The sequence below is a fragment of the Notamacropus eugenii genome, chromosome 5 (genome assembly GCF_028372415.1).
Source record: "Notamacropus eugenii isolate mMacEug1 chromosome 5, mMacEug1.pri_v2, whole genome shotgun sequence".
Lineage (NCBI taxonomy): Eukaryota > Metazoa > Chordata > Mammalia > Diprotodontia > Macropodidae > Notamacropus > Notamacropus eugenii.
Genome location: NC_092876.1, coordinates 341,881,798 through 341,908,620, shown reverse-complemented (window position 1 = coordinate 341,908,620; position 26,823 = coordinate 341,881,798). Strand labels below are relative to the sequence as shown.

The 26,823-nt window shown below is 36.6% G+C and overlaps 1 protein-coding gene and 1 pseudogene across 1 annotated transcript in view; both read right to left on the bottom strand.

Annotated features, from left to right (window-relative positions):
• The window catches only part of LOC140506520 (protein mono-ADP-ribosyltransferase PARP14-like), a 62,412-nt gene that overhangs the window by 18,634 nt on the left and 16,955 nt on the right, over positions 1–26,823 (bottom strand). The window contains exons 6-10 of the mRNA XM_072613793.1: positions 15,789–18,067; positions 12,231–12,464; positions 9,901–10,122; positions 7,694–7,772; positions 6,918–7,067 (exon numbers count right to left, since the gene is read on the bottom strand). Coding sequence (XP_072469894.1) covers positions 6,918–7,067; positions 7,694–7,772; positions 9,901–10,122; positions 12,231–12,464; positions 15,789–18,067 — 2,964 coding nt within the window. The remainder of the gene's footprint in view (positions 1–6,917; positions 7,068–7,693; positions 7,773–9,900; positions 10,123–12,230; positions 12,465–15,788; positions 18,068–26,823) is intronic.
• LOC140503273 (polyadenylate-binding protein-interacting protein 1 pseudogene) lies at positions 4,164–5,251 on the bottom strand (annotated as a pseudogene).

Below are 26,823 nucleotides of genomic sequence, written 5' to 3'. Positions count from 1 at the left end.
TCTTCCTATAAGATTTTCAGGATAAGTTGTTCTTATTATAAGGACTTATCTTTTGCCTTTTGGAATCTTGAATTCCATATTCTACTTTGGTTTTTAGGAGATGCTTCTAGGTCTTGTGTGATCCTGACTATTCATTTTGGTACTTGAAATTCTCCTTTCTGGATGGTTGCTTCCAATATTTTTTTTCTACCACAATGTGCTAGATTTTGGTCATGTTATTCCTGGTAATTTTTTTTTGGTGTTTCTTATGGGATGAGATCAATGGAGTCTTTCTATCTTTATTTTGATTCTTGAATATAATAGAAGTGGGCAACTTATATTTATGATTTCTTGAAATGTAAGAGACTTTTTCGTTTGTCCTATGATTCAGGAATTCCACTGATTCTTTCATTGACTTGTTTCCCAAGTCTATCCTCTTTTGCAAGAGACATATATACATATATATATGTGTGTGTGTGTGTGTGTGTATGTATATATGTGTGTATATATGTATATACAAATATATTTTTAAATTAAAATTTTTTCTAATACTTACTAATTAATAGAATAACTGATTTCACTTTGATCTATTTTAATTTCCACAAAGTCTGTTACTTGTGTAAAGCTTGTCATTTTAGTTCTAAGCTCTTTATTTCCCTTCCAATTCTTTCTCCCTCAGTTTTTATTTTTAACTTCTTGTTTCATTTCTTCTAGAATGCTATTCTTGTGGAAAATGCATTTCCTCTCCCCTTTAGGTCTCTGCTTGCAGTTGTCTTGGGATTCCTCACTATTGGCTGCATTTGGGGACATCTTCAGATTTCTGACACATTTTTATATTGATGAGAGTATTCTTCAGTTTACTTATCTCTCTAGCATTAGTTCCTGAATTGGGACTTTTTGGCAAGTTTTGCCTCCTGAAACATTTTTGAGTGGGGTCTCTGCTTAGCTTTACCCCGAATTACCTGACTTCCTGAGTTAACTTCTACCTGGATTTTAGAATTCAGAGCAATAGATCTTCAGGACACCTTCTGGAATCTCAGAACTCAGGTCTCAATTTCTGGACCAGGCAGAAAGGCAAATGGTGAGAAAATATTCAAATGAGGTGAAATTTAACAAGTATAAATGGAAATTTAATAAAGATAAATGCAGTGAAAGAAATTACCTTCACACATACAAGATGAGGCTAGCTTCAGAGCAACGTGATTTGAAAAATTTATTTGCATGTTAGCAGATTTCAAGATCACTATGAACTATACAGTATACTATGACAACCAAAAAAGCAAATGTGATTTTTTTTCAACAGAAAAAAAAGGAGGGACATGGTATGGAGGAAGAACAAGATGATAATTCTGATATTCCCTGCCCTGGTCAGACTACATCAGGAATATTTTGTTCAGTCAAAGATGACAAATTTTGGGAAGATTGTTGATAAGCTAGAGAAGACCCATAGGAGGTAAATTTGAACTTGACATTAGGTGAAACATTCTAACAATCAGCGTTCTCCAAGAGTAGAATGGGCTGCTCTAGGAGGCAGTGGTTTCCTATAAAGTTATTGGCTGCTTGTCAAGTACACGATACAGGAGATCCTACTGAGTGGCATATTGAAAACTTGGCTGGAGGTGCCTTGCAACTCTGAAATTCTATGATTCTGTGACCTAGCATACAGGCTTTCACATACTCCCATACTACATGTGATGACTTGAGAGAATTCTTGACACCCTCTTGCCTTAATCTTTTAAGGTATTTGGATCCTAGGTCTAGAATTTAAAATGACCTCAGAGGTCATCTAGGCCAGTCCCTTCTTTTTCTAGATGAGGAAACTGAGGCATAAAGCAATTAATTGTTGTCCCCAAACTCTTAAAGGTAATGTTATGTTGTTTCATTAAAGATACTTTTTTTCTTCCTCTAGGATTTTCAGGATAAGTTATTCTTATTGTAAGTACTCATCTTTTGCCTTTTGGAATATTGTATTCCATACTCTACTTTGGTTTTTAGTAGATACTTCCAAGTCTTGTGTGATCTTGAATTAAGTCCTTTGGTACTTGAATTGCTTCTTTGTGGATGATTGCTTGCAATATTTCTAAATAGTATTTCATTAAGAAGAGCTTCTTATTATTAAATTTTTTCAAATGTGTCACTTATTACAAATAAACTTAATTGCAGCCAAAGCAACGTATAACATGTACGTAATAAACCACACACACACACACACCCACACACAACTTAAGTCATAGCAAATGACAAATTACTGCAGTGGGATAGGTTCTGGGACAACTTAAGTCAATTGATTGAGAATAAAAATCAGAACCAGAAGAACAATATATAGAATGGCAAAAACACTACAAAGACAGAAAACTTTGATGCATGCTCAGTGGTGTGGGCAACCATAATGCCAGAGGAGCATTGAAGAAGCATGATATCACTTCCTGACACACAGGTGATGAACTTAAGATGTAGAACAAAAGATACATTTTTGGACATGGAAAATATGGAGATTTGTTTTTCCTTCAATGTTCACATTTCTTACACGTTTTTAAAAAATAGGCAGGGGATAAGGAGCGAGAAAGGGATAGAGTTTTCAAAACAAAGAAAAGAAACAAAAAGCAAGAAAATGTATCACTGCAGCATTTTTAAATTGGATAGAAGATAACAGAATGAAGACCAGAAAGTATTACAGAGAAGTAGAATGCTTTGAAAGTCACATATTGAGCTTAATATATCATTTTTAAAAAGGCAGAAGTTCTGCTTAAAAAACAGAAGTTCCCAATTTTGTATATAAGGCTTTTTTTCTTATTTAAAGGAACTCAAACTCTTCTTTATTTAAAAACTGATTTTTAACTAATATGCTCAACAAGTAGTCAGAAAATTGAGTCAGAAAATGAACTGCATTAATTGACACAAATAAGTTCTCCAAATATATTACACTGTGTTATTAACACAATTATTTACATGCATATTTTCAATCTTTTTTTATACTTAAGTTTTTGGGTTTTTACCTACATTTAGAAAGTTGGAAAGTACTACCGGATCCAGTTTGGGAGGAATTTTACTTAAGTTACTCAACAATATAGAACCATACTAAAATTAAAAGGTTAATTATTAAGAAAAAATAACTCTTTCAAAAGTATAAAGCAGAAGAAAAATGGAACTATCAGGAGAAGATGAATAAACCTGTTAATATTCCCAAATACAAAAGTTCTAAATACTAGAAAACAAAACTGAACAAGTTTTATAAATTAAATCAAAAGACAATGTTTCAGTGTTTTTCTGGAGAATAATCAAGTTAGTGATGGGAAAAAAAATTAAGGTTCTAGATCTAAAAAGGAAAAACAACCTGCCAAAGCACCTTTGTGCTTGAAATCATTTTTTTTTTTTGTCATACAAACACTCTGGTTGTTTGAGCTTTCTCCTAGAAAATGTTTTCACTGCAATTTTCTTTTACAAATGAATGCTCTTTAAAAGCCTTGGTAAACTAGGTAGTAGGCTGCTAGGTGGAATAGTGGACAGAATAGCAGGCCTGTTTAGTGAGTTTAAATCTGACCTCATTCACTTACAAGCTGTGTGACTCCAGGCAATTCACTTAACTCAGTTTCTCAGCTGTAAAATAAGCTGGAGAAGGCTATGGAAAACCACTGCAGTTTCTCTGCCAAGAAAACCTCAAACGGAGTGATGAACAGTTGGACACGCCTGAACAGCAACTAAACCTCTAAGTAGTAATTAGCTTGCATATGTAACATTGGTTAAGAATGATTTCAAATTCTGAATGCTAAAGTTCTTTTCCTGATTATGACTCATCTTTGAGCTCCAATTTGTTAGTGGAAACTTAATGTGAAATAGTATTATATAATAGAGTGCTATATTGATATTTTAATGTATAAGGTAAGATTTATTTTTTTCTCAAGGAAAATAATGTTTTATTAAGATAAGCTTCTAATCAGTAAAATTTTCCTTAAATATGTCACTCATTTCATCTAAATTTTATTGAAGCCAAAGTGTTAATAATATGTAAATAATAACACACACACATACACACACAAAATAAACAACATACACACAAAATTAATGTTGCATTCAATAGTAAACTGAACTCCATCTTAATTTGGTATAAATGAGATGTTTCCTTGCCTCTTTTTTTTTTTTTTTGCTGATCACCATGTCAGTTGCCTTAAAAAGCTAATACCATTTTACCTAATTTTACCATTTTCTTTTATCTCTGATTCTACACAACATTTTTCAGAGACTTCTCCTACTTCTGGGTATCATCAATAATGTCATCCAAGTATGGATCTCTAGCCTCTGATAAGTCTGTTCCATTTTCTTTATAATCTGGGAAGAAATTCTCCCTGTCACACAACTCATAAAAACTTTTCTTAATAATCTGGATCAGCATCAGTGAAAGAAATGCCACCAGATGTATAAAATATTGGTCATTCATAAAATAATTAGGATCATTTTCAGGTGTTGATTCTCTGTATGGTAAGGTGGTATTGATCAGAGATTGAAAAGCATTTCTTTTCTATCTCTGCTGCAATTTGCATCTATGACAATATTTTCAGTTCTCTGAATCATTTTTTGCATATCTCTCTTTCCTTTTTCCTTCAATTCATCTTCCAAAACTGATCCTGTCAGCTTCACCTTCACTATGAAGGTGAAATTATTGTCCACAAGATTAGAAAAAAGGATATTCAGCAATTCTCAAAGAGCAACTTGAAAAACATCTGCTCTTTCATCCTGTCCCTTTGTTGCCTTAATCTTTAGGTTAAGGTAAAATTTACTCAAGAAGAGTATAAAGGAATGAAATAGTTTTCTGGTAGCTTCACCACTGTGGCAGCCTGATCTTTGCTGCCACACTCAGTTCCACATATTTTAAGTGGTAACTGCTGGAAATGTCCACTTTGTGGACCAAAGGTTAGATGAATGGACAAATAATTACACAGCTGTGCCCCTTTGTAAGAGAAGTGTGACACAGCTGTGGACTGTTGGTAGATGAGTTCCACAAGGTCTTGTAAAGCATCAACAGCAGTGACCCAGCCATTAAGAGTGCCTGCAAATTGAAGAATTTCAGTTTCAAAACTTCCTGGTTGTTCTGTAAGCTCATTAAAAAAAAGTCCTGTACATATTCTCTAAGAGTAGAATAACCATCGCATCCATCTCCATAGGAAAAATCTCTATAATTAGAAGTAAAACCTGATGGAGAAAATTCTGGAGCATTCCTGGCCAAATTTGGCATTAACCTAGGTGCTACAACTACCTGGGGTTTAGCAATTGTGGAAATACATGTGGGGAGATTTTATCCTGTAAGCTAGGGAACTCTCCTAGACTTTGAACATTTTGCAGGAGGCCTGCCAGGTCTCCAAAACAGACTTACTATAGAAGAAATAGCGTGATCATGGGTATGGCTTTAAACACTGATCAAGTCTGCCAGAAAGCACTTGTGCTAGTTGGCACAGTGGATAAAACAGAGGACTGGGAGGCAGGAAGACTGAGCTAGAATCCTGCATCAGCCACTGTCTAGCTGTTTAACCCTGGACAAGTCACTTAACCTCTCTGGGTCTCAGTTTCCTTGTCTGTAAAATGGGATAATAATAGCACCAACCACACAGGGTAATTGTGGGGATCAAATGAATTAACATAGCAAAAGTGTTTTGTAAACTTTAAAGTGTTATATAAGTGCTAGTGATGATTACTATTATAATCATAGTCTTTTACTGCACTTGAAAAGATAGCTTCCTCTAAAAGGAAGAGGTCAAAGGATAGGAACAGGCAGGTTTCAAAAGAAAAAATGCTAGTTGTCAACAACCATAGTAAAGAATATTAAAACATGAAAGAATACACTAACAATAATCAAAGTGTCAGGTCAAAGATTTCTTTTCACCCTTCAAAACTGATAAAGATGAGAATACTCAGCGTTGGAAGGTGGGAATAATTAATGCTGGAAGGGCTAGAGAAAGATAGGCACACTGGTGCATTGTTGGGGATTATCATTTGGTGGAATCATTCCATGGAAAGTAATCTGGAATTATACATATGTGTGTATTAAAAATCTGATTCAAATTACTATATCCTTTCACCCTATGATTCCATTGCTAGACGTATCCCAAGGAAGTCAAGGACAAAAAGAGAGGTTGTATGAACACAAAAATATTTCCTATATAACTTTTTGTGGTATCAGAGCACCAGAAACAAAGTAGATTCCCATTGATTGGGGGATGGCTAAACAAGCTGTGGTACATGAATGCGATAGAACATTACTGTGCTACAAGAAACTATTAATATGAAAAATACAGAGGAACATGAAAAGACATAAACTGATGCAAAGTGAGGTAAATAGAGGTCTGGAAACAAGAGACATAATGACTATAACAACGTAAATGGAAAAGACAACAGTAACATCAAAAAATTGCATGCTGCTGAATGATAATGACCAATCATAGCTCCAAGGGATAGATATGAGATGACATCTCTCCCCCTGTCTTTGCAGAGGGAGGGGAGGGGGGAGCTATGGGTTTGGAACACTGCATATAATGTAAGACTTTTTCAATCTTATTAGTTTTGCTAAACTATTTTTTGACTTTAATTTTTTTTTATTATAAAAAGGTTTCTCTTAGAGAAAGTGAAGGGAAGGCAATAGGAGAAAATATAGGTGATGTAAAAAGAAAAGATATACTAAAAGAATTATTTTTGAAAGAGAAGACACAAATCGTTTTTGCCCTCAAGGAGCTCATATTCACCAGAGAGAAGCAAGGAGATCTAGCTCTAGTATGTTACTCTGTTCTCAGAGGAACTATGTCCAGGAGCTTGGGTGTTTGTTCCCAGTTATATATACTACTAGTATGTGCCAATTCCTCATTACACTACATGACTGTGAGAGATTCAATATACATCACATTCTAATTACATTAACCATTATATTAATGTAAGTTATTCAAACAAAATACCTTTTTTGAGGACAAATGTCTTGTCTGTTGAGTTTACAATAACATCAGACTCTTCTTTAGTGATGTCCCCAGAAGCAACCTGGAAGGTAATGGATCCAATCTTCCTTTCATATACTCCCAGTTCAGGGCTAGAAATAGTGTCAAGTAAATCTAAAGAGATTAAAAAGAACTCAAGGACCAAATATGATTTTGTGACTATTATTACCAGATTCTCTTGTATGTCTCTCTCTTACTCTTCCCTCTTCCCTTTTAGGTAGTCTCTCTTCTTCACTTCTCCAAATCCTCTAACTTTCTATGTGTAAAATCTTCTCTGTTCAGTGACAGAGATTTTAAAATAGCATATTGGCCATGTGTAGCATTAATTGTATAACCAAATTGGATGAACTAAAAACATCTAGCTGGTTGAGTCAAAGTTAATCTTTATGGAAGTGATATTGACCAGTCTGAGAAAAATGTTGGTCTCATTCCATACCATTCAATAAAATAGTCTCAGACCAGATAGCTTGATCTGACTCATGACTGATAAAAATGACTAGCACTTAGTATAGAGCCTGGCACACAATAAGCACTTATTTAAAAAATGCTTTGTCTGTCTATCTATCTATCTATTATCTACAAATCTAGTGTTTTATATGATTAGAAATACTGCATATGGTTTTATAACTTTGCTATTATGTATTTCCAATAGAAACCATTATATTTGTCTGCATTTTGGCTACCACTAAATTATTACTAAACAATGGTAAACAATTTTTAAGAAAATAACTTTACTAGACCTTGCATATCACTGATGTTGGAAACTCTGTCACTGGTAGTGTTTCCATCAGTATATTTAGTGAATTCTGTTGCAAATGCCTGGAAAAAGAAAAGCATCTACTGAATATACCAATTCTCAGCATAAATATTAATCAGATTTTTAAAAGAAGCACAGGCAGCAAGAAAATAAGGACATATTTCTATGCATGGTGATTACAATGATGTATTCTCAGTAGAAGTCCAAAAAGAACATCATATAAAAATCCTAAGACACTAGCAGTTAAAGAGCAGAGCCAGGATCTTATTTCAAAGTGTGCTGCTGCATTAGAAGTCAGAAGATGTGAACTGAATTTGTGGATTTTTGGCTTACTTCCTGTGTGGTCTTTGACAAGCCACTTAACATCTCTGGGGTTCAAATTTATAACTTATAAAATGGGGAGTTGGACTAGATGACCTGCAACGTCTCTTCTAGCTCTAAGTCTATGATCATATACCTGAAAGATCATAAATAAAGCTTTAAGGAAGACTTGGAGCATTTTTTTTTTCATGTGCTTCTTGATAGTTTGGATTTCTTTCAGAAAATTTTTCAGAAATTCATCTTCATATTCTTTGACCATTTAAATATTATGTTCTTATGTATGTGGCTACTTTACTTATATAGCCTAGATATGAGACCTTCATCAGAGACACTTGTTGCAAAGATTTCCCCTCTACATATCTGTTTTATTTTTAAATTTTAACTAGTGTTGGCTTTGATTGTACAAAAACTTTTTAATATTATGTAATCAAATACATTCTTTCTTCATTGGTTTTATGCTTTCCCTCTAACTATAGTTGCATATAGTATTTTATTCCATGTCCTCTCATTTATTTATGATATATGCTTTATATTTGTCATATATCAATTTTGAATTTTTCTTGGCATATGGTACGACATGTATGTCTTAACCTGATTTCTTCCAGATTTTTTCTAATACTCTGAGCAGGCTTTGTCAAGTAATGAAACACAGTCCTAGTAGTTAAGGCCTTTTGGTTTGTTGGTTTGCTGAACACATGGCTACTATATTTGTCTGTTTCTGTATATTGCACACCTCATCTGTTCTACTGGTTAACCTCTCTAATTTTTTCTGGTTGTTGTTTCAGTAGTATGCAACTTTTTGCAACCCAATTTAGGGTTTTCTTAGCAAAGACACTAGGGTAGTTTGCCATTTCCTTCTCTAGTTCATTTTACAGATGAGGAACTAACACTTAACAGGGTTAATCGACTTTCCCAGGGTCACATAGCTGGGAAGTGTCTGAGGTCAGATTTGAACTTATGAAGATGGGTCTTCCTGACTCCAAGTCCAGTACTCTATCCACTGCACCACTTACTGCTCTTCCATTTTAACCAGTATCAAACAGTTGTAACCTAATTTGAATTCTGGTGCTGCTAGGCCTCTATCCTTCCATTTTTTTTCATTACGTTCTTTGAAATGAATTTTGTTATTATTTTCTCAAGTTCTATAAAGTAATCCTTTCATAGTCTTCTTCGCGCAACACTGATCAAGTAAATTAATTTAAGGACTACTCTCATTTTCAATATAGTAGCCCAACCTACTCATGGATAATCAATATTTTCTCACTTATTTGGTCTTTATTTATGTAAAGAGTGTTTTATATTTCATTAATATAGTTCCTCAGTGTGTCTTGGTAGGAGGCTATATATATTCTGTAGTTGTTCTGAATTTTCTGAAATTTCTATTTTGAGGGAACGTTATTTGTTAGGTGGTATTTTAAAAGAGGATGTATGTATGCATCTGTGTGTGTATATATACATATATGTGAATGCATGTATATATATATATCTGTGTACACACAGATTTATATACACATATATATGATAGCAATGTGTACATTATATGTATGTATCTACATATGCACACATATATATGTATAATACACACATACATATAAACACACTTTCAAGATAACTTTCTATCCAGAAACATTTAAGAGGAAGTGTTTTCATAAATTTCTCTGTCTCTCCACATATTTATATACACATACATATATTAAACCTATTTTTTATCTATGTGCCTTATAAATACCATCTGTCAAATATAACCTTCTTCCCTTCAGGATAAAAAGATCATATAGTTTAATAGGTTGTAAATAAATTTTAGTTTTACTAAAGGCATAGATTTAAAATCATTTTGGTGACTTAATACCAAGAAAATTCCACTATTACCTGAATGTTGCTAATGTCACTGGGATGCAACAGAAAAAACACTTCTTTTAGAGTCTTCAAAGGTCTTGATCTACTGAATTTGAACACCTGGGAAAGGATTAATTTGGCAAAAATGTTTTTTGGAAATTTCAAATTTCCTGTTCCAATTGCTGGAAAAGTGATCGATGTTACAGATAGGGCGACAGCAGCTTCCAGGCATTTTGTGATAATATCTTCCATGATCTGAAAAATGGCAAATATTTTCGTGTAAATCAGGCTAGCATTAGAAATGGAGGATACATGTGCCCCCATGGGTGCAGGTACACTCACCTGTCAATTAGTCTCTAGGATAGAAAATGGCAGTTGTGATAAAATACACATACTAATGATAAAAAAGAAAGAAATCCAACTTTTCATAAGTCTAACTGGTCTGCTTCCTGCTTTTGTGAAGAACTGAGGTAATTAGAAGGGAAAAGGCAGGAAGAAGAAAGAATGATTCAGAGCAGCAACCTCAGAGGACTGACTTACTGGTAAGCCCCATCTATTACTGCTTAAGTGGAAAAAATGCCTGACAACCCATATATGATTGAAATTCATAAATCAATAAGCCTAAACAGAAGACAAAAATGCCAGACAAATCCCCACAGCCTTCAAAAGAAACAGCTGAACATGAGACCTAGATGCAGAATATAGCCTACCCACAATATCTTCTGAGATCACTACTTCACCTTATGTAACAGTGAGAGGTAGTGATGATGCAGCCTGTCTCACATCAACAGGAAAAAAAGAAAAAACAAACCCACTGACTCTGAATGAAGGGACAATGTGCTGCCTTTCCATCTGCCCATCTGATTAATTTTGGTCCAGCAGGCAAAGAAAGAGATTTCATGATGGTAAAAGAAGAAACTGAATGGGACCAAAGTGAATCTAGTTATCAGAATTAAGTCTGAATCTGTTCCAAGGTTCTGACAAACTATAAAAGGCAGTTAATCGGAATGACCTCTGTGTGTGTGTGTGTGTGTGTGTGTGTGTGTGTGTGTGTGTGTGTGTTTGGTTTGTGTGTGCGTTTCAAAGTTTTTATTCTTTGAAGTTTTAAATATATGCAAATCAACAAGTGCTAAAAAGCTAAAAAATAAAAAAAAATTAACAAAATAATTGAGGAAAGTACAAAGTACCCTCCAGGGAGCTCCTAATTTATTGGAAAGGAAAAGTGTATAAAGTTAGGAATAAGTTTAAACTCCTAAAAGATGTATAACCACACTGCCACTGACACTGCCATTCTCATAGCTCATATGTCCTTCTTTCCCTAATGAAATATGACCATCAGCATCATTAATACCAACTGATCCATCTATAACTATTAATGGTTTATGCCTTTATACTCTTTACTGTTATTGACCAAGTTACAGAAAGACTCAATTTCATTGATATGAATACAACAATGATGAACTATCCAGTGACTTTTAGTTTGAGTTCCAAAGACACATTCAAGCCATAATGATGCAGATATAAAATTCTGTATGCCTCCAAATGGGCTGCAGGTAAAATAATGATCATGATGATTCTAATGATGATAAAAACAATAAATGATTATAATGATTACATTTTTATAGCACTTGTAGTATGCCAGGAACTGTACTAAGTGCTTTATAAACATTAATTTCATTTTATCCTCACAACAGCCCTGGATGGTAGGGTGCTGTTATTAACCCTTATTTCATAGTTGATGGAACTGATGCAGGTAAAGTTTCAGTGACTTGTCCAAGGTCAAAAAGTTGGTATGGGTCAAGAGTCAGAGCACAACTCAGGTCTTTCTGACTCCATGCCTGGCATGCTATATCTACTGCCATACTTAGCTGCCAACTCTTGTACTTTAATTGAAGGCTGTTCATAATCCAACTGCAGCCTATATTTCTAGGCTTACTGCATATGATACACTTTCATATATGCCATAGCCAAACCAGACTACTGTGTTTTCCTTGAAATGATGATAAATCTCTCACTTCCATGACTTTGCCCAGACTCTCTTCATGCCTGGTGTATACCCTTAACCCATCTCCATTTCAATGAATCTTTAGCTCCCTTCAAAATTCAGCTCAAATGCCACCTTCTATGTGAGGCTTGGACCTTCACTCCTGGTGCCCCTTCCTTTCCAAATTACTTTGTATTTAATTTCTATATATTTTGTGTTTGCTTACATGTGTACATGTTTCTCTCCTGATAGAATGTAAACATGTGAAGGCACAGACTCTTTAATATTTGTCTTTGCATCCTCAACATCTAGCACAATGCCTGGCATACAGTAGATGCTTAATAAATGCTTGTTGATTGAGAATTTAACATTTCTCTACCTTTTCTGATTTCCCAGCTCCATTATCCCAGATACTAGCCATCACATGGAGTACAAATCTGCAGCTCAGATTATAGCCTCTTGTCAGGAAAACTTCACCTGTTTTCACAGATATTTTTCGAAATGTATTTAATTCTTCCTGGAGTTCTGGACCAGCTTTCCTCAATAAAGCCTGAGAAAGAGGCCCACTGCCAAGATGAAGATCCAGGGGGATGGAATTTACAACAACATCAGTCTAAAATAAAAACAAACTTTTTTAAAAATAAAATCATATCAGTAAATCTTCACATGAAAAGCAATGTGAAAGATGCAAAGAAGTATAAGACAGAGTTCCTATATTCCAATAGCTTGCAATCTAGTTGAAGAGTTAGGTGATACATGTGTAAAGTTAAATAAAAATGAAACATTTTACATGAAAGTTGAAGACAATGTATAACATATAAGTAAAGACACAGAACAGTATAAACTTAATTACTTAATAATTATTCCAGTAGTAATTGCTACAGTACAAAGATGACCAATAGGTGCTTCCACCAGACATCACAGTGGCAAAGGGAAGTGAAGAAGGAAAGGAACAAGCCTTTATTAAGCCCCTATTATATGATAGGCACTGCTAGTGATTTACCAATATTATCTCTTTTGATCTTTATAAGTAATCTGGGAGGTGGATGCTATTTTTATCCCCATTTTAAAGTTGAGGAAACTGAGGCATCTCATCTTCAACAGGAAACCTTTCCCAACCTGGCATAGAGTAGGCACTTTATAAATGTTTCTGGACTGACTGAGGCAGGCAAGGATTAAGTAACTTGCCCAGGGTCACACAGGTAGTAGCTGCCTGAAAGCATATTTGAATTCAGGTCTTCTTAGCTTTAGACCGAGCACACCAACTGCTGACTCACCTAGCTTCCCCTGCCTTCCCCTCCCCCACCTGCACCCAAACCAACAATAGACTGCTGAAAGACAGAGTAGCATCACCTCCTATAACTGAGGGAATCCATGAATGTTTCCCTTCTCCAATTAATTCTCAGTGTCCCTTTGTCCAGTGTCACCTGGGCTCAAGATACCCACTGTCATCTGGTGCTGATTCTCTGGTCCTTATCTCTGCTGAATGTACCCCAGAGCCCAGCTCCACTCTAGTCTTTGCATCCACTGTCTTTTTGGCAGGGAAGCATCCATTGTATCATTACTCCTCAAGGGCCTTGGGTCTTGCCACTGAACCCACTGCTTTTCCTGCCTAAGTACAACCTGACCTTTCAATCTGCTACGAACCAAATAGCACAATAGTGAACTAATATGAACCCTCATTTATTTGTTGTTTCCCACATTAGAATGTCAACTCAATGAGACCAGAGATTGTCTTAATTTTCTATGTGTATTACAAAATTTAACATAGAGCTTTGCACATAATGCTTTAATGTATGCTTTTCCCTTCCATTTCACTATTTACACTGGACAATCTGTGGCTGCTTTACAAAGCATGTGGGATTTGAGAAGGGTCATGGACAAGGAGCACTTTTTGAAGAGATGAATACAAAGGAAAAGGTTAAGAGCAATATATTTGTAGGCAAAGGGCTTGGGTTTTAATCTTTAAAGAATAAAATAAAAATATATAAGGACAAAAGCAAGTCTTCCACACAGAGGAGTTCCAAAGAAAAATTCAAATGTTGAACAACCATATGAGAAAAGTGGAATTATATTAATACCAAGAATTATACTTAACACCCCTCATAGAGAAGTTGATTTTTTCAAAAAGCAGTCAGTTTTGGAGGAGCTCTAGGAAGCTATGCATACTGATAAGATAAGAAGAATTCGAAATTTCCAATCACATGGGAAAACAATTTGCAAATATGTGAGAACAGTCAACAAACTATTCAGACCCTTTGATCCAGCAAAGTATTGTGGGGTTCAGATCTTAGGGAGGTCTGAAATCCCAAATAGATCAAAGACATCATGGCAGCACTATCCATGGTAGCAAAAAAAAGGGGAAAGAGTTGAGTAGTTTGGAGCTTATGAATATAATAGGATATTTTACACTATAGGAAGCAATGAAAATGAGAAATTACTTTAAAAAATGCTTAGCATTTATTTAAGAACTTTAAAAAGATCTCATTTGATCTTCACAACAACCCCATGAAGCAAGTACAATTATTATCTCTACTTTAGGGATGAGTAAATTTAGGCAGATAGTGGCTAGGTGACTTGCTGTCAAGAGCTTGAGGGTAGATTTGAACTGAAGTCATTTTTCACGCAGATGCAGTGCTCTATTCACTATGCACCTAGGTGTCTCAAGAAAAACATGGCAAGACCTTTATTAACTAATGTAGAATGAAGAAAGCAGAAGCCACAGTTGCTGGAGAAAGATAATAAATAGGGATAGTAATGTAAAAATGCAAAAATGGAGAAAACAAAGCAGAAACATTTTAAAACACATAGAAGTAAGTTTAGATGGTGAGAGAGACAAGCAGGGCAGTTCTGCTATAATAGAGCTAAATGTAATATATCTTTTAAAAAGCCAGCTAAACTGCACATAATAGAAGTCCAGTTTCATGTATGTTTTTTGTGCCTCTTTCTATTTCAACCTGTTAAAGTTGATTGCTATTTCTAAATTTCTTAATAAAGAAGAAAAATCAGTTTTTAAAGATAAACTGGAAAATATGACTGTGGCAGCTAAGTTGCTCAGTGGATAGAGTGCTGGTCCTCCAATCAGGAGGACCAGAGTTCAAAACCAGTCTTAGCCACTAGCTGTGTGATCCTGGACAAGGATCAGGGCAAGATGTTCAACTCTGTTTGCCTCAAGTTTCCTCATCTGTAAAATGAGCTGGAGAAGGGAATGGCAAACCACTCCAATATATTTGGAAAGAAATTCCCTAAAGGAGTCTCAAAGAGTTAGACTTAACTATAACACTGAAACCACAACCAAAAATATGACCAGGCTTTTTTTAAAAAAGTGTTTCCTTCTCTAGAATAGATAGCTTTCTAGATAAAGTTGGGCAACTAGGTAATGAAGTAGACAGAGTTCTGGACCTGGAGTCAGGAAGACTTATTTTCCCGAGTTCATATCTGACTTTAGACACTTTGCAGCTCAAGTCACTTAACCCACTGATCTCAGTTTCTTCATCATTATAATGAGCTTAAGAAGGAAATGGCAAATTACTTCCATTTCTCAGCCAAGAAAACCTCAAGTGGGGTACCAAACAGTTGGACACAACTGAAATATGACAGAACTAGATAAAGTCAGCTCTTGGCTAGTTGCAAGAAATGGAAGGAATAGATGCTGGATTATCTAAAATTTCTTTATGAAGGCAGCATGGTATAATGAATAGGGCACTAGATTTGTAGATAGACAGAGCTAGGTTCAAACCTACCTTAAACATTTATGAACTCTGTGACCCTGGGCAAATCATTTGACTCATATTCCACTTCCACACACTCCAGGGAGTAGAATTTAAACCTTAGATTAAACCTGCATTAACACTACAAAGAACATATGCTAAAAGTACATATGATCCTAGTTACATGGGATAGCCTTCAGTGGTATTTTTTAAATAATAATACCCACCTGTACATCCTGAACATCCCCTATCATCATGATGATGCTCAGTTGTTCACTAGTTTGGATGGAGTTCAATGTATTTCTATGTTCAGTACTTTTTCTCAAGGTGGTTTTCAGGTGTTCTAATGGTTTACAGGACAATGAATTATTACTAGGTAATACATCATTAAAAATGGTCCTCACAGCTTTGGAAAGAGCCTGAACTCTCTCCTCAGATGAATCTACAAGATAAATCTTTTTCAAGCTATGTTTATTTTGAGAGTTCTGTAAATTTTCCTTGATGGACAAGATGATGGTCTCTGCACACTCTTTTAAAGGGAAGCCGAACGCCTCAGAGCTAAGAACTGGGATAGCTATTGAAGTGTGCCCATCAAGTCCAGCCAGATAGAGACACACTGTGACAGCATTTTTTAGTAGCTGCACACATCTGTGAGCACATTCTTGTGTCCACCAGGGGCCAACAGCATGAATCACTTGCTTATATGGGAGCTGTCCAGCACCTGAGACAACAGCACAGCCAGGAGGAATCTTGCCCCTTTCCTGGATTATTTGGTCACAGTCCCTCTGTAGCTCTGGGCCTGCTGCTTTAGAGAGTGCAGCTGCCAGGCCTCCATAGTGCTTTAGGTCCTCATTTGCTGCATTCACCACCACATCTGCTGAAAACTGGGTTAAGTCACCTTTCTGAACAGTTAGCAAGATGCCAGATTCTAAGGTTATCTTGCAATAGACCTTCTGGCCATCAACGCTGCCTCCACTGCTCTCATCTCCATCTTCTTGTAGCCAGACTAAACAATTATATCGCTGTTTGACTTCCCTTGTACAATAATCTTCTTTGTCTTTGAATAAGGATTTGGCCCCTGGTTTATCAATGCTGAAATTTCTAACATATAATGAATCTAATGTTTCTTTAACCACAGATATTCCTCTTACCACTTCTCCTTTTGGTCCACACAGTGCAATGCCTCTTTGGTTGGCTAGAGTTTTGAAATCAACCTTCACATTTTTTTCCTTTAGGTTTTTCCAGATTTGCTTTTTTTCTTTCTTCATATACTGGATGACTCCTAGAGAGTTCACCACAACCCACTCCTGTATTTTTGTGTTTTTTTCTATATATTCACAAAGTTTCTGGTAGCTTTCATATACTGGCCTCACACAACCAGCAATGATTACCTGAACACCATTGTCTGAATTTTGCTGTTCTATTATCATGGTTCTCGAGGAGCAATTGTATTTCTTATGTAATTCACCAATGAGTTTTTTCCATGAAAAGTCATTAGGAATCCCACTGTCTACCACACTGATGCACTTAAAATCCAAGACACGCTTCATATGTTCCTCAGCTTCTGAAAGAATTTGGGGAGAGGAGCCAACCAGCATAACTGCTTCACCCTCCAACTCATAAGCAGCAGGAATTTTCTCTGCTCCAAAAAGAGATTCAGAGAATGTCTCACAGTTTACTTGCTGCAGAAACTGAATGATCTGAGGAGGAACATGGAAGGATTTCTGAGCCAAGCTCTGCAGTTTCTCCAGAATTTCACTCTTTGCTTTGTACACATCTGCAGCCAATCCACTCAGGCAAATGCTCTTTGTGAGAGAATTGTAAGTGAAAATTGTAAGTTCTGGGTGTTCCTTATGGACAGTCTCTTCTAACCCACTTCTGTATAAAATGGAAAACCTTACAGGACACACGGGGAAGGTCTTGCTTATACTTTTTTTTCCCCCTTTTGTTTTTTGGGTGATCCTTTCAATCAGAGTCCTCATCTGTGGTTCAGTTCTTTGCACATCTTCTAGTCTCCCTGCTATGATCACTGTCTCCTGAAGCTCATCAAACTTGATCAAAATGTTCTTATTTTCTATGCTGTCTCCAAAGGCTTCCCACATCCCTGGGTTGACATTATACTTTCTAACTTGGTATTTAGACATGAGGCAAGAGAATCTCTTGAAAACATCCTCACTCCATCTCTTAATTATGTCACTCTTTGTTCTTTGCCTGACTAAGGTGGCTGAAGGACTGAGTATAATTTCTGGCTCTTTACAATTGGATTCAGGCCACGTTAGCTCACAATAACAGTTCTCCATGGTGCTACTTATCTCTTCAACTATTTGATCATCTTTCTGTAAGAACTCCAATAGATAAGGCTCTATTAGTATTGTTAAGGGCTCTGGCAGCTTCACTGGTGGTTTTGCCTTTCCATATATAGCAGTACCCAAACTATGGTAGTATGGGAATATTGAAATGGATTTGTTATTGTAAAAAAGCTTCTTTGTCAATATGGTTTTGGCAACTGAAAGAAAATACAAATAAATGTAAATGTTTTACAATTCATAAAAACTTAATTAAACTATATAATATCTAAATTCAGGCAGAATTTGTCTTTGTAGGAAGAAAACAAACATTCATTGAAAATGTGAAATAATTGCCATTATTCTAAAAGAGTATTCTCATTAAAGAGACATACTATTGTAATACAAGTACTCCATTAAAGAATGAGCTATACTCTCCCAACATTGATTGAAAAGTGGAATTCTGTCAAGGGATTATTTTCCATTTCAATGCCATTTAAACATTGGAGAGTTATGTTTTATCCAGTAAAAAAAAAACTGTTACTTTGAAATAAAAAAATAATCTTTTACAAGTATTTTTAAATAAAATTTTGAGTTCCAAATTTTATCCCTCTCTTCTTTCTCTCCCCCTTCTCTAAGACAGTCAGCAATTTGATCTAGTTTATTTATGTAAAATCATGTAAAACATTTCAATAATAGTCATGTGTAAAAGAAACAGTTTACAAGATAATTACAGTTTGTAAGAAGAAAAAAGCATGAAAAAATAACATGAAAATAGTATGCTTCACTCTGCATTCAGGTCTTTCTCTGGATGTGGATAGCATTTTCCACAATGAGTCTTTTGGAATCAAACTGGATCATTGCATTGCTGAGAAGAGTTAAGTCAATCATAGCTGATCATCATACAATGTTGCTGTTAGCATGTACAATGTTTTCCTGGCTCTGCCCACTTCACTTTGCATCAGTTCATGTAAGTCTTTTCAGGTTTTTCTGAAATCGGCCTTCCAATTCTTTCTTATACAGAATAGTATTCCATTACATTCATATGCTGCAAATTGTTCAACCATTCCCCAACTGATGGGCATCCCTTCAATTTCCACTTCAAAAATCATTATGAAAATTGCAATAAACATTAGAAAGCTTGTTTAAAGGGAAATCAGTCATGATCCAAAGAGATAAATGAAGTGAGATTCAAAATACAAACAGTATGTTTGTACTTTAAAAATGTCACAGTGTCTGGTGAAATATCAGAAATTTTGGCTGCATATTCACCCAATCTACATTACCTAATGGAGCACTTTGCTGTTAAGGAATACCTTGGTTGAATTTTTCCACCTTGACACTTTGCATTTTACATATGTATTAACTCTTTTCTTTATTTTGTACTTCCCCAAGGTCATCCAGATAGTCCATAACAGAGGTGCAATTTGAAACCAGGTCTTCTAGCTCTGAATGCAGTACTCATCTCAACCTGTTATCTTCTTCCAGACATATTTACAGAGCAACCTACATTTTATTACTGTACTCTTAGACCATAGGAGATAATAGTACTTAGGGGCTGAAATGATTCATTGACCAAATATTTATTAAATATCTAGAGGCACAAGATACTGCACTAAGCTCTTATGCATGATAAGAGATCCTAATGTCTGTTCTGACATGTTACATTATGCAAAGCTCATTTCAAGGCAAGGATTTGGAATCAGGAAGCCTGGGTTTGAGCTCCTGCTCTGACTCCAACCATCTGCTTTTCCTCATCTGTAAACTGTGTACCTACTTGTGTACCTACTTTACAGGTAAGAACAATGAGGGGAGTACTTTGTAAATTTCAAAGTGCTATGTAAATGTGAGTTGGTATTAAATGTGTGATGATAATAACGAAGAAATTAGTGGCCTGAATGGAGGTATTCATCAGATTGTTCCCAATGTAATGACTCATTTAAGTAATAAATGCCAATGATACCAATGAAACAATAATAAAACACCAATAAATGTCAGTTACTTAAAAAAAACCTTTGTTGAGCCAGCATTTGGGGCTCTTGGCATTTCTCAAGTTGAATCCAGAAGTATTCACTGCTGCACATTAGCCAACAATGGAGTTTATTAGTTAGAAGGGAGATATAAGCACTTGAGCTTAGCACAGACAACACAGAGGCATAAATCCCTCTGTGAGTTTTGGAAGGTGGTGGTGTTACTAAAGGTGACTTTATGATTTCACAGAATTCTTAACACTTAGCAATTCTGCTGAGATACAGTTGTGCTGCAAGTGTAGCTTCAGCTGAATCTCACAATATCTTATTAGTGTGATTCTGAAATTGCTTAGGCATGACTACATTAGCACCAGGGCCAACAATTAAATTAAGTGTGACAGACCTTTGTGCAGCTGTATATGTTATATGCTTCTCACAGTACCACAGGTGGTCAGTATATTTTGGGGTAGATGTGACTGATTTTTGCAAAGGGATTTGAAAGCACTACCAAAATATAGTTATAATACTGGCCTCCTTGCTGTTCTACCAACAGGACTCTCCATCTCTCAGCTCTGGGCAGTATCTTTGGCTGTCTGCCATGGTTAGAATGCTCTCCTATTTCTTCTCTGCCTATTGGCATCCATGGCTTTTGTTAAGTCCCAACAAAAATCTTCTCTTCTACAGGAAGCATTTCTCAATCTCCCTTAATTCTAGTGCTTTCTCTCTAGTGTTTTCTGATTTATCCTGTACATACCTTGTCTGTACACTTTTGTGTGCTTATTGTTTTCTCTGTTAGACCATGAGTTCCTTAAGAGCAGGGAACTGTTCTTTACTTTTCTTTGTATGCTCTGCATTTACTTCCTGGCAAATAGTAGGTCCTTAATAAATAATGATGGATTGAATGAATATTGATATAGGAGCAGAAAATCTTTCTGAATGAAAAATGTTGAAGCTTTTCTGTTACCCCACACTCTACTTCCTGATCAGTCACTGGCTATCTTTAGAAATACAAAAGGAAGCCCCCATCTGGTAATCATTTCAGCCCCTTCTACCATCTTCTTCATTTCCTATGATTCAGATACCTCCTGTCACTCCTCCTCCATCCCTGTCTTACATGATGAAGTAGATTTACTTCTTTCCAAGGCTAACCTCTCTAGTTATCCAAGTGATCTCATTTCATTCCATCTACTCTGATGGATTGCCTTCTTTCTCATTTCCAGTCTTCTACAGATTTTCCTTCTGTCTATTGGCTCGGTCCTGACTATTTACAAATGGTTTTTTCTTCTCCATCCTCAAAAAGTCTCCCCTCGATCGAGTCTTCCTTTCTCACTATTGTCCAATATCTTTTCTCGTTTTTGTAGCTATCTGCCTTAAAAGGCCATATATAAGAGATGCCTCCACTTTCTCTTCTCCCACTTTCTTCTTTATCTCTTACAATTCAGCTTCTGACCTTATCATTCCACCAAAATGGCTTTCCAAAGTGACTCATGACCTCATAGTTGCTAAAAAAATCCATTGATCTTTTCTCTGTCCTCATTCTCCTTGACCCCTCTGCAGCCTTTGATCTTGTTAACTACTCTCTTCCCCTTGAGACTTTTTTCTGTCTAGTTTTTTGGGACACTGTTTCTTTGCATCCTCTCTATCTGATCACTCCTCTGTCTCCTGTGCTGGATCCCTTTCCAGTTTGCATCCTCTAACAGGGCTCTGTCCTGTGCTCTTTTCTTAACTCCCTCCATACTTACTTGATTTGGTGATCTCACAAACTCCCATGGATTCTCTATGCTGGTGATTCTGAAATCTACCTATCTTGCCCCAAACCCTTTGTCACCCTCCTATTTCATGTCTCCAACTGCCTATAATATATCTCAAATGGAATGCCCAGCAATCTTCTTATACTCAATAATGTGTCTAAAACTGACCTCATTATCTTTTTCTCCCTCCCTAAACCATGCCACCCTGCTGGCTTCCCACACCGTGGAGGGCCATACTGTCTTCCCTGCCCCTTAGGTTCAAACCTTAGGAGTCTTTCTGCAGTCCTCACTATCTTACCCAACCAAATCCAAGGTGTCTCTAAGACCTGTTGCTTTTACCTTTGTAACATTTTTTGAATATCACCCCTTCTCACTTCTACCACTGCCAGCACTCTGGGGCAGGCCTTTATCACATAAAACCTGAACCAAGTAATAGCCTGTTGGTGGGTCTGCCTGCCTCAAGTCACCCCTCACTCCAATCCATTCTCCATTCAGGCACTAAAGTGATTTTCCTAAAATATACATCTGATCATGTCATTCCTCCCACATACTCAGTAACCTCCAGTGATTCCCTGTTCCCTTCAGGAACAAAATAAAATTCTCTATTTGGCATTCAAAGCCTTTCATGACCTAGCCCTCTCCTACCTTTCCAGTCTTCTTACACCTTATGCTCCATCATGTACTGGATGTTCCATAAATAACATATGCCATAAAAAACCTGTAAAGAAGGACTCTCAACAAATTCAAGAGTAGCAGAAGCCACAAAACAGTGGAGTGGAGGAGATTTCTATCCCAGAGTGACCTGAAAGATCAACAGGAAAGGTCTGTCCCACCAGACATGGAGCAGAGCCCAGCCCAGCCTTGGCTGCTTGGTATGGGGAGGAGTAGGACCGAGCAGGCTTCAGGGACAGAATCTCCTGAGACAACGCAGATCCCTCAACCTACAGGCACTAAAGGTCAGTGAGAGGGTTTTTTCAGCTGGCCGAGAAGGGAGCAAGGTGTCCCCATAACTCAGGCCTCCTCAGGTGGCAGCAGCAGAGGCAGTAGCAGACCAGGGCTCCCAAGGCAGGCAGCAGCCCACATCCATTGTTGAAGGTCTCATAGTGAAGCCCCTGAGGGAACCGAGCCCTGTGTGGTGGACCTGCCCCCCACCTGAGCAGCTTATCTTAATCTCACACTGAATATCGGGCCTGCCCCCCCCCCAGAGCCCCTGAGGGTTTGGAGCAGCTCATCTGAGTCTCAGCTCCCAGTGCTGGCTTGGCAGAACTGGAGGAGAGGTGGTTGTGGAGAGGAAACTCAGAAGTGAAGTAACTGGCTGGGAAAATGCCTGAAAAAGGAAAAAAAAATAAGACCTTAGAAGGTTACTTTCTTGGTGAACAGGTGTCTCCTCCCATCCTTTTGGATGAGGAAGAACAAGGCATAATATTAGAGGAAGTCCAGGCTCCTGCCTCCAAGGCCTCCAAAGGAATCTTAAACAGGTCTCAGGCAATAGAAGACCTTGAAAAACAAGTTAGCAGCATACTAAAGGAGAACCAAAAAAATGCTGAGGAAAATAACACCTTTAAAAAGACACTAATTCAATTGGAAAAAGAGGTCCAAAAAGCCAATGAAGAGAAGGAGGCTTTAAAAAGCAGAATTAGCCAAATGGAGGAGAAGGCTCAAAAGCTCACTGAACAAAACAATTTGTTGAAAGTGAGAATTAAGTTCAGGGAAATGAATGATGATGAGATAAATGAAGCAGTTAAAAACAAAACCAAAAGTTTAAAAAAACAGAAGATAATTTGAAACATCTCACTGAAAAAACAATTGACTTGGAAAATAGATCCAGGAGAAACAATTTTAAAATTATGGGACTACCTGAAAGCCATGATCAAAAAAAGAGCCTAGACATTATCTTCCATGAAATTAACAAGGAAAACTGCCCTAATATTCTAAAACCAGAAGGCAAAATAAATTTTGAAAGAATCCACCGATCACCTCCTGAAAGAGACCCAAACAGAGAAACTCTTAGGAATATTGTGGCCAAATTTCAGAGTTCCCAGATCAAGGAGAAAATACTGCAAACATCTAGAAAGAAACAATTTGAGTATTGTGGAAATACAATCATGTCTGAGCCTCTGATCCATGATGCCAGTAAGCCTATGAGATGCTGGTATGAACTGAAAAAGGGCATCTCATGGGAAGGGTGGGAGAACAGCTATTCAGCCTGGGCTGAGATAGGATTCTCCTGACTCAATTTGCCCACTGACACCTGGCAGACTTTAATACTGACTGAATGCAAGTTGACAATCTATTTCTGCCTGGAATTGACATGAAGTTGGGAAGACATTGGTTCCCTGCAATGTCCCTACTCTTAGTGGCAATTTCCTATAGTGAAAAGGTTTGTAAGCTTAATACTAGATCTATTAAATTATAGATTGTTGGTAGGGGAACATCCAAGGTTAAGTCTAAAATTAAGCTATTAGGCTTAGGACTTTAGACCAACAATAATAAGTTAGGGTCCCTTAATTCTTAGTAATACTGTGGAGACAATTTTAGGCTTGTGAAGTTAGCATACATGAATATTATTTGTGTCTCAGTTGGTTAATGTTTTTAAAAAAATTCTTTTGTGGTCTATATTATAAATGTTTTAAAAAGAAGTATCACCTGACCAAAAGTTGCAATTATTTTATGTGACATGAACTGTGTTAAAAATAAAAAATTAAATTAAATTTAAAAAAATAACATATGCCATTTCTCAGTTCCTGGCCTTTTCTCTGTCTGTCCCCTATGTCTGGAATGCTCTCCCTCTTCATTCTCACCTACCAACCTCACTGGCTTCCTTTAAGTTCCAACTAAAATTCGTTCTTTTACTGAAAGCCTTCTGCATCCCCTCTTAATTCCAGACCTTTCTTGAGTTAATAATTTGTTTTTTTATCCTGCATATAGCTTGCCTGTATATATTTATGTGCATGGTGTCTTCCTGTTTCTGTGAAAAGCTTCTTGAGTGCAAGAACTATCTTTTGCCTCTTTTTGTAGCCCCAGTGCTTAACACAGTGCCAGGCACATAGTTGGCCATTAATAAATTTTATTGGTTGGTTGACTGACTTTGCATAATGTTTTAGTATTTTTACGCATTTGGAGCATTGACCTATGCTCAAAATACTTCAAAGTAAACAGGCAGGAACCTTTACTTTTCTGAGGAAGAACTAGATCTTGGGAAATGTCATAAGGTCACAAATATAATGTAAAGGGTATAGTTTATGTACCACATTCTGGGACTAGAAAAAAGCCTATTTCTGGAAGCTTCACTAGGAAAACTCAATCAAACTATATATAAGGATTCCCACATTACAGGTAGCAAGTGAAAGTAGAAGGGAGAAAGTGATACCGGATACTTTCTGAGTGTAATTCAACTCAAGGATCCTAGGATTATTTAATATATGTATGGTATAATGTTGGGAAGGAACATTAAATTAGAGACCAGGACACCTGGATTATAATCCCAGGGCTACCCCTAGTCAAGTAAATACTGTTATGTATATTCTTTATTTGATCTGTCAAATGAGGGCACTGTCTTTTAATAAGGTGTCTCACAGTGGAAAAATTCCAGGGGTAAATGTTTTTTGTTTTCAGTCATATCTGACTCTTTGTGATCTGTTCTGGGGTTTTCTTGGCAAAGACACTGAAGTGATTTGCCATTTCTTTCTCCAGCTCATTTTGCAGATGAGGAAACTGAGGTAAACAGGGTTAAGTGACTTGCCCAAGGTCAAATGGTCAGTATGTAATGTTAATTAAATATCTTCCCCATCTATTAATAGGCCTTCCTAGGGAAGCTTCAGGAAATGGGCTGTTTTCTAGTCCCAGAATTTGGTACATAAACTATACCCTTTATATTACATTTGTGTCCTTGTGAAGTTTCCCAAGATCTAGTTCCTTCCCTGAACTTAAGGAAAGTTTTTGTTAATTTCTAATGAGACACTGGGTCGTGCCCTCAGGCTCTGAAAAGTGTGTATATACTCTGAGGTGAGATTTTACTTTGGGGCTTTCTCTTTGGAAAAATGTTCATGGGACAGATGAGATTCTGGGTAGCTCTTAAGAAGCCCCCTGGCTATGAAAACCCAGATGTTGGTTTTTCTATCTCTGGCAATTATAGATGCATATAATGGTCAGACATTTGGAAGCCCTGTCTGTTGATCTTTATTTCTCTGCTTCTATTTTCTCTGTTGACCCCTCAAAAGTTGCTTTCCTTTTAGAAAAGTACATCTAAGAACCCGTGCAACAGGCTCTTCTGTGTATGCTGGGGTACTAACTGCTGCAATGTATTACAAACTGGACTTAAAGTATCAGAAATTTCTTAAAAGTAAGAAAATAAGGTGATCCAAGTTATCAGTAATGTTCATTTTCTTGAACATTTCCCTCTGTTCAGAAATGATAGGGTGAGATAATAGAAATATAAAGCTGACCTTTATGAACTGTAGCAGTATGAACACCATGAGTTTATGTAAAGGGAATCCAAGCCACTCGCCTTGTGGAATCATACTGCACTAAGGTCAATATCAAAAGACACTGAAGAATAATATTATCAGTGTCCTGGTCTGAAGTCCTCTGAATCACTTGAATCAAAGACCTTGTTCGAGCCTGAAGTCCTGCTTCTTCTCTTGTATCAAAAACTTAATCAATTGTCCTTGAATAAAAAGAAATCTAGTTCAGGAAGGAATTTTGATTCCTTTAAACTAAGCTTATTAGAAAGACAGTTTGTCTTTTCTTACGGTAACTAAGAAGAAGAAGGTCATTTGATTAATCCAATTGAGAGAGGTTATCTACATGTTCATCTTTGATTAAAGTGAAAGTCAACGATTGTCTGGAATCATGCATGATTTAAACAGGTAAGAGGAGGCAGGTAGGTGGCACCATAGACAGGGTGCAGGGCCTGGAGTATGGAAAGTTCAAGTTCAAACCCAGCTTCTGACCCTAACTGTGACACTGGGCAAATCACTTTATGCAGATTGCCTCAAAAAGAAATTCTTTTGTATTGTATACTCAATCATCACCAAACACAAACATTACCATAGGGAAAGAGCAACCAAAAAGAATATTGCTTATGAAAGCTAATACACACTACTTAACCTCTGTTTACCTTAGTTTTTCGCACTGTAAAGTAGGAATAATAATAATTGTGCATACGTCCCAGGGTTGTTATGAGGAATGAGATAATATTTGTAGCTTAGTACCTGGCACATAGTAAGTGCTACATAAATCCAAGTTGCTATTATT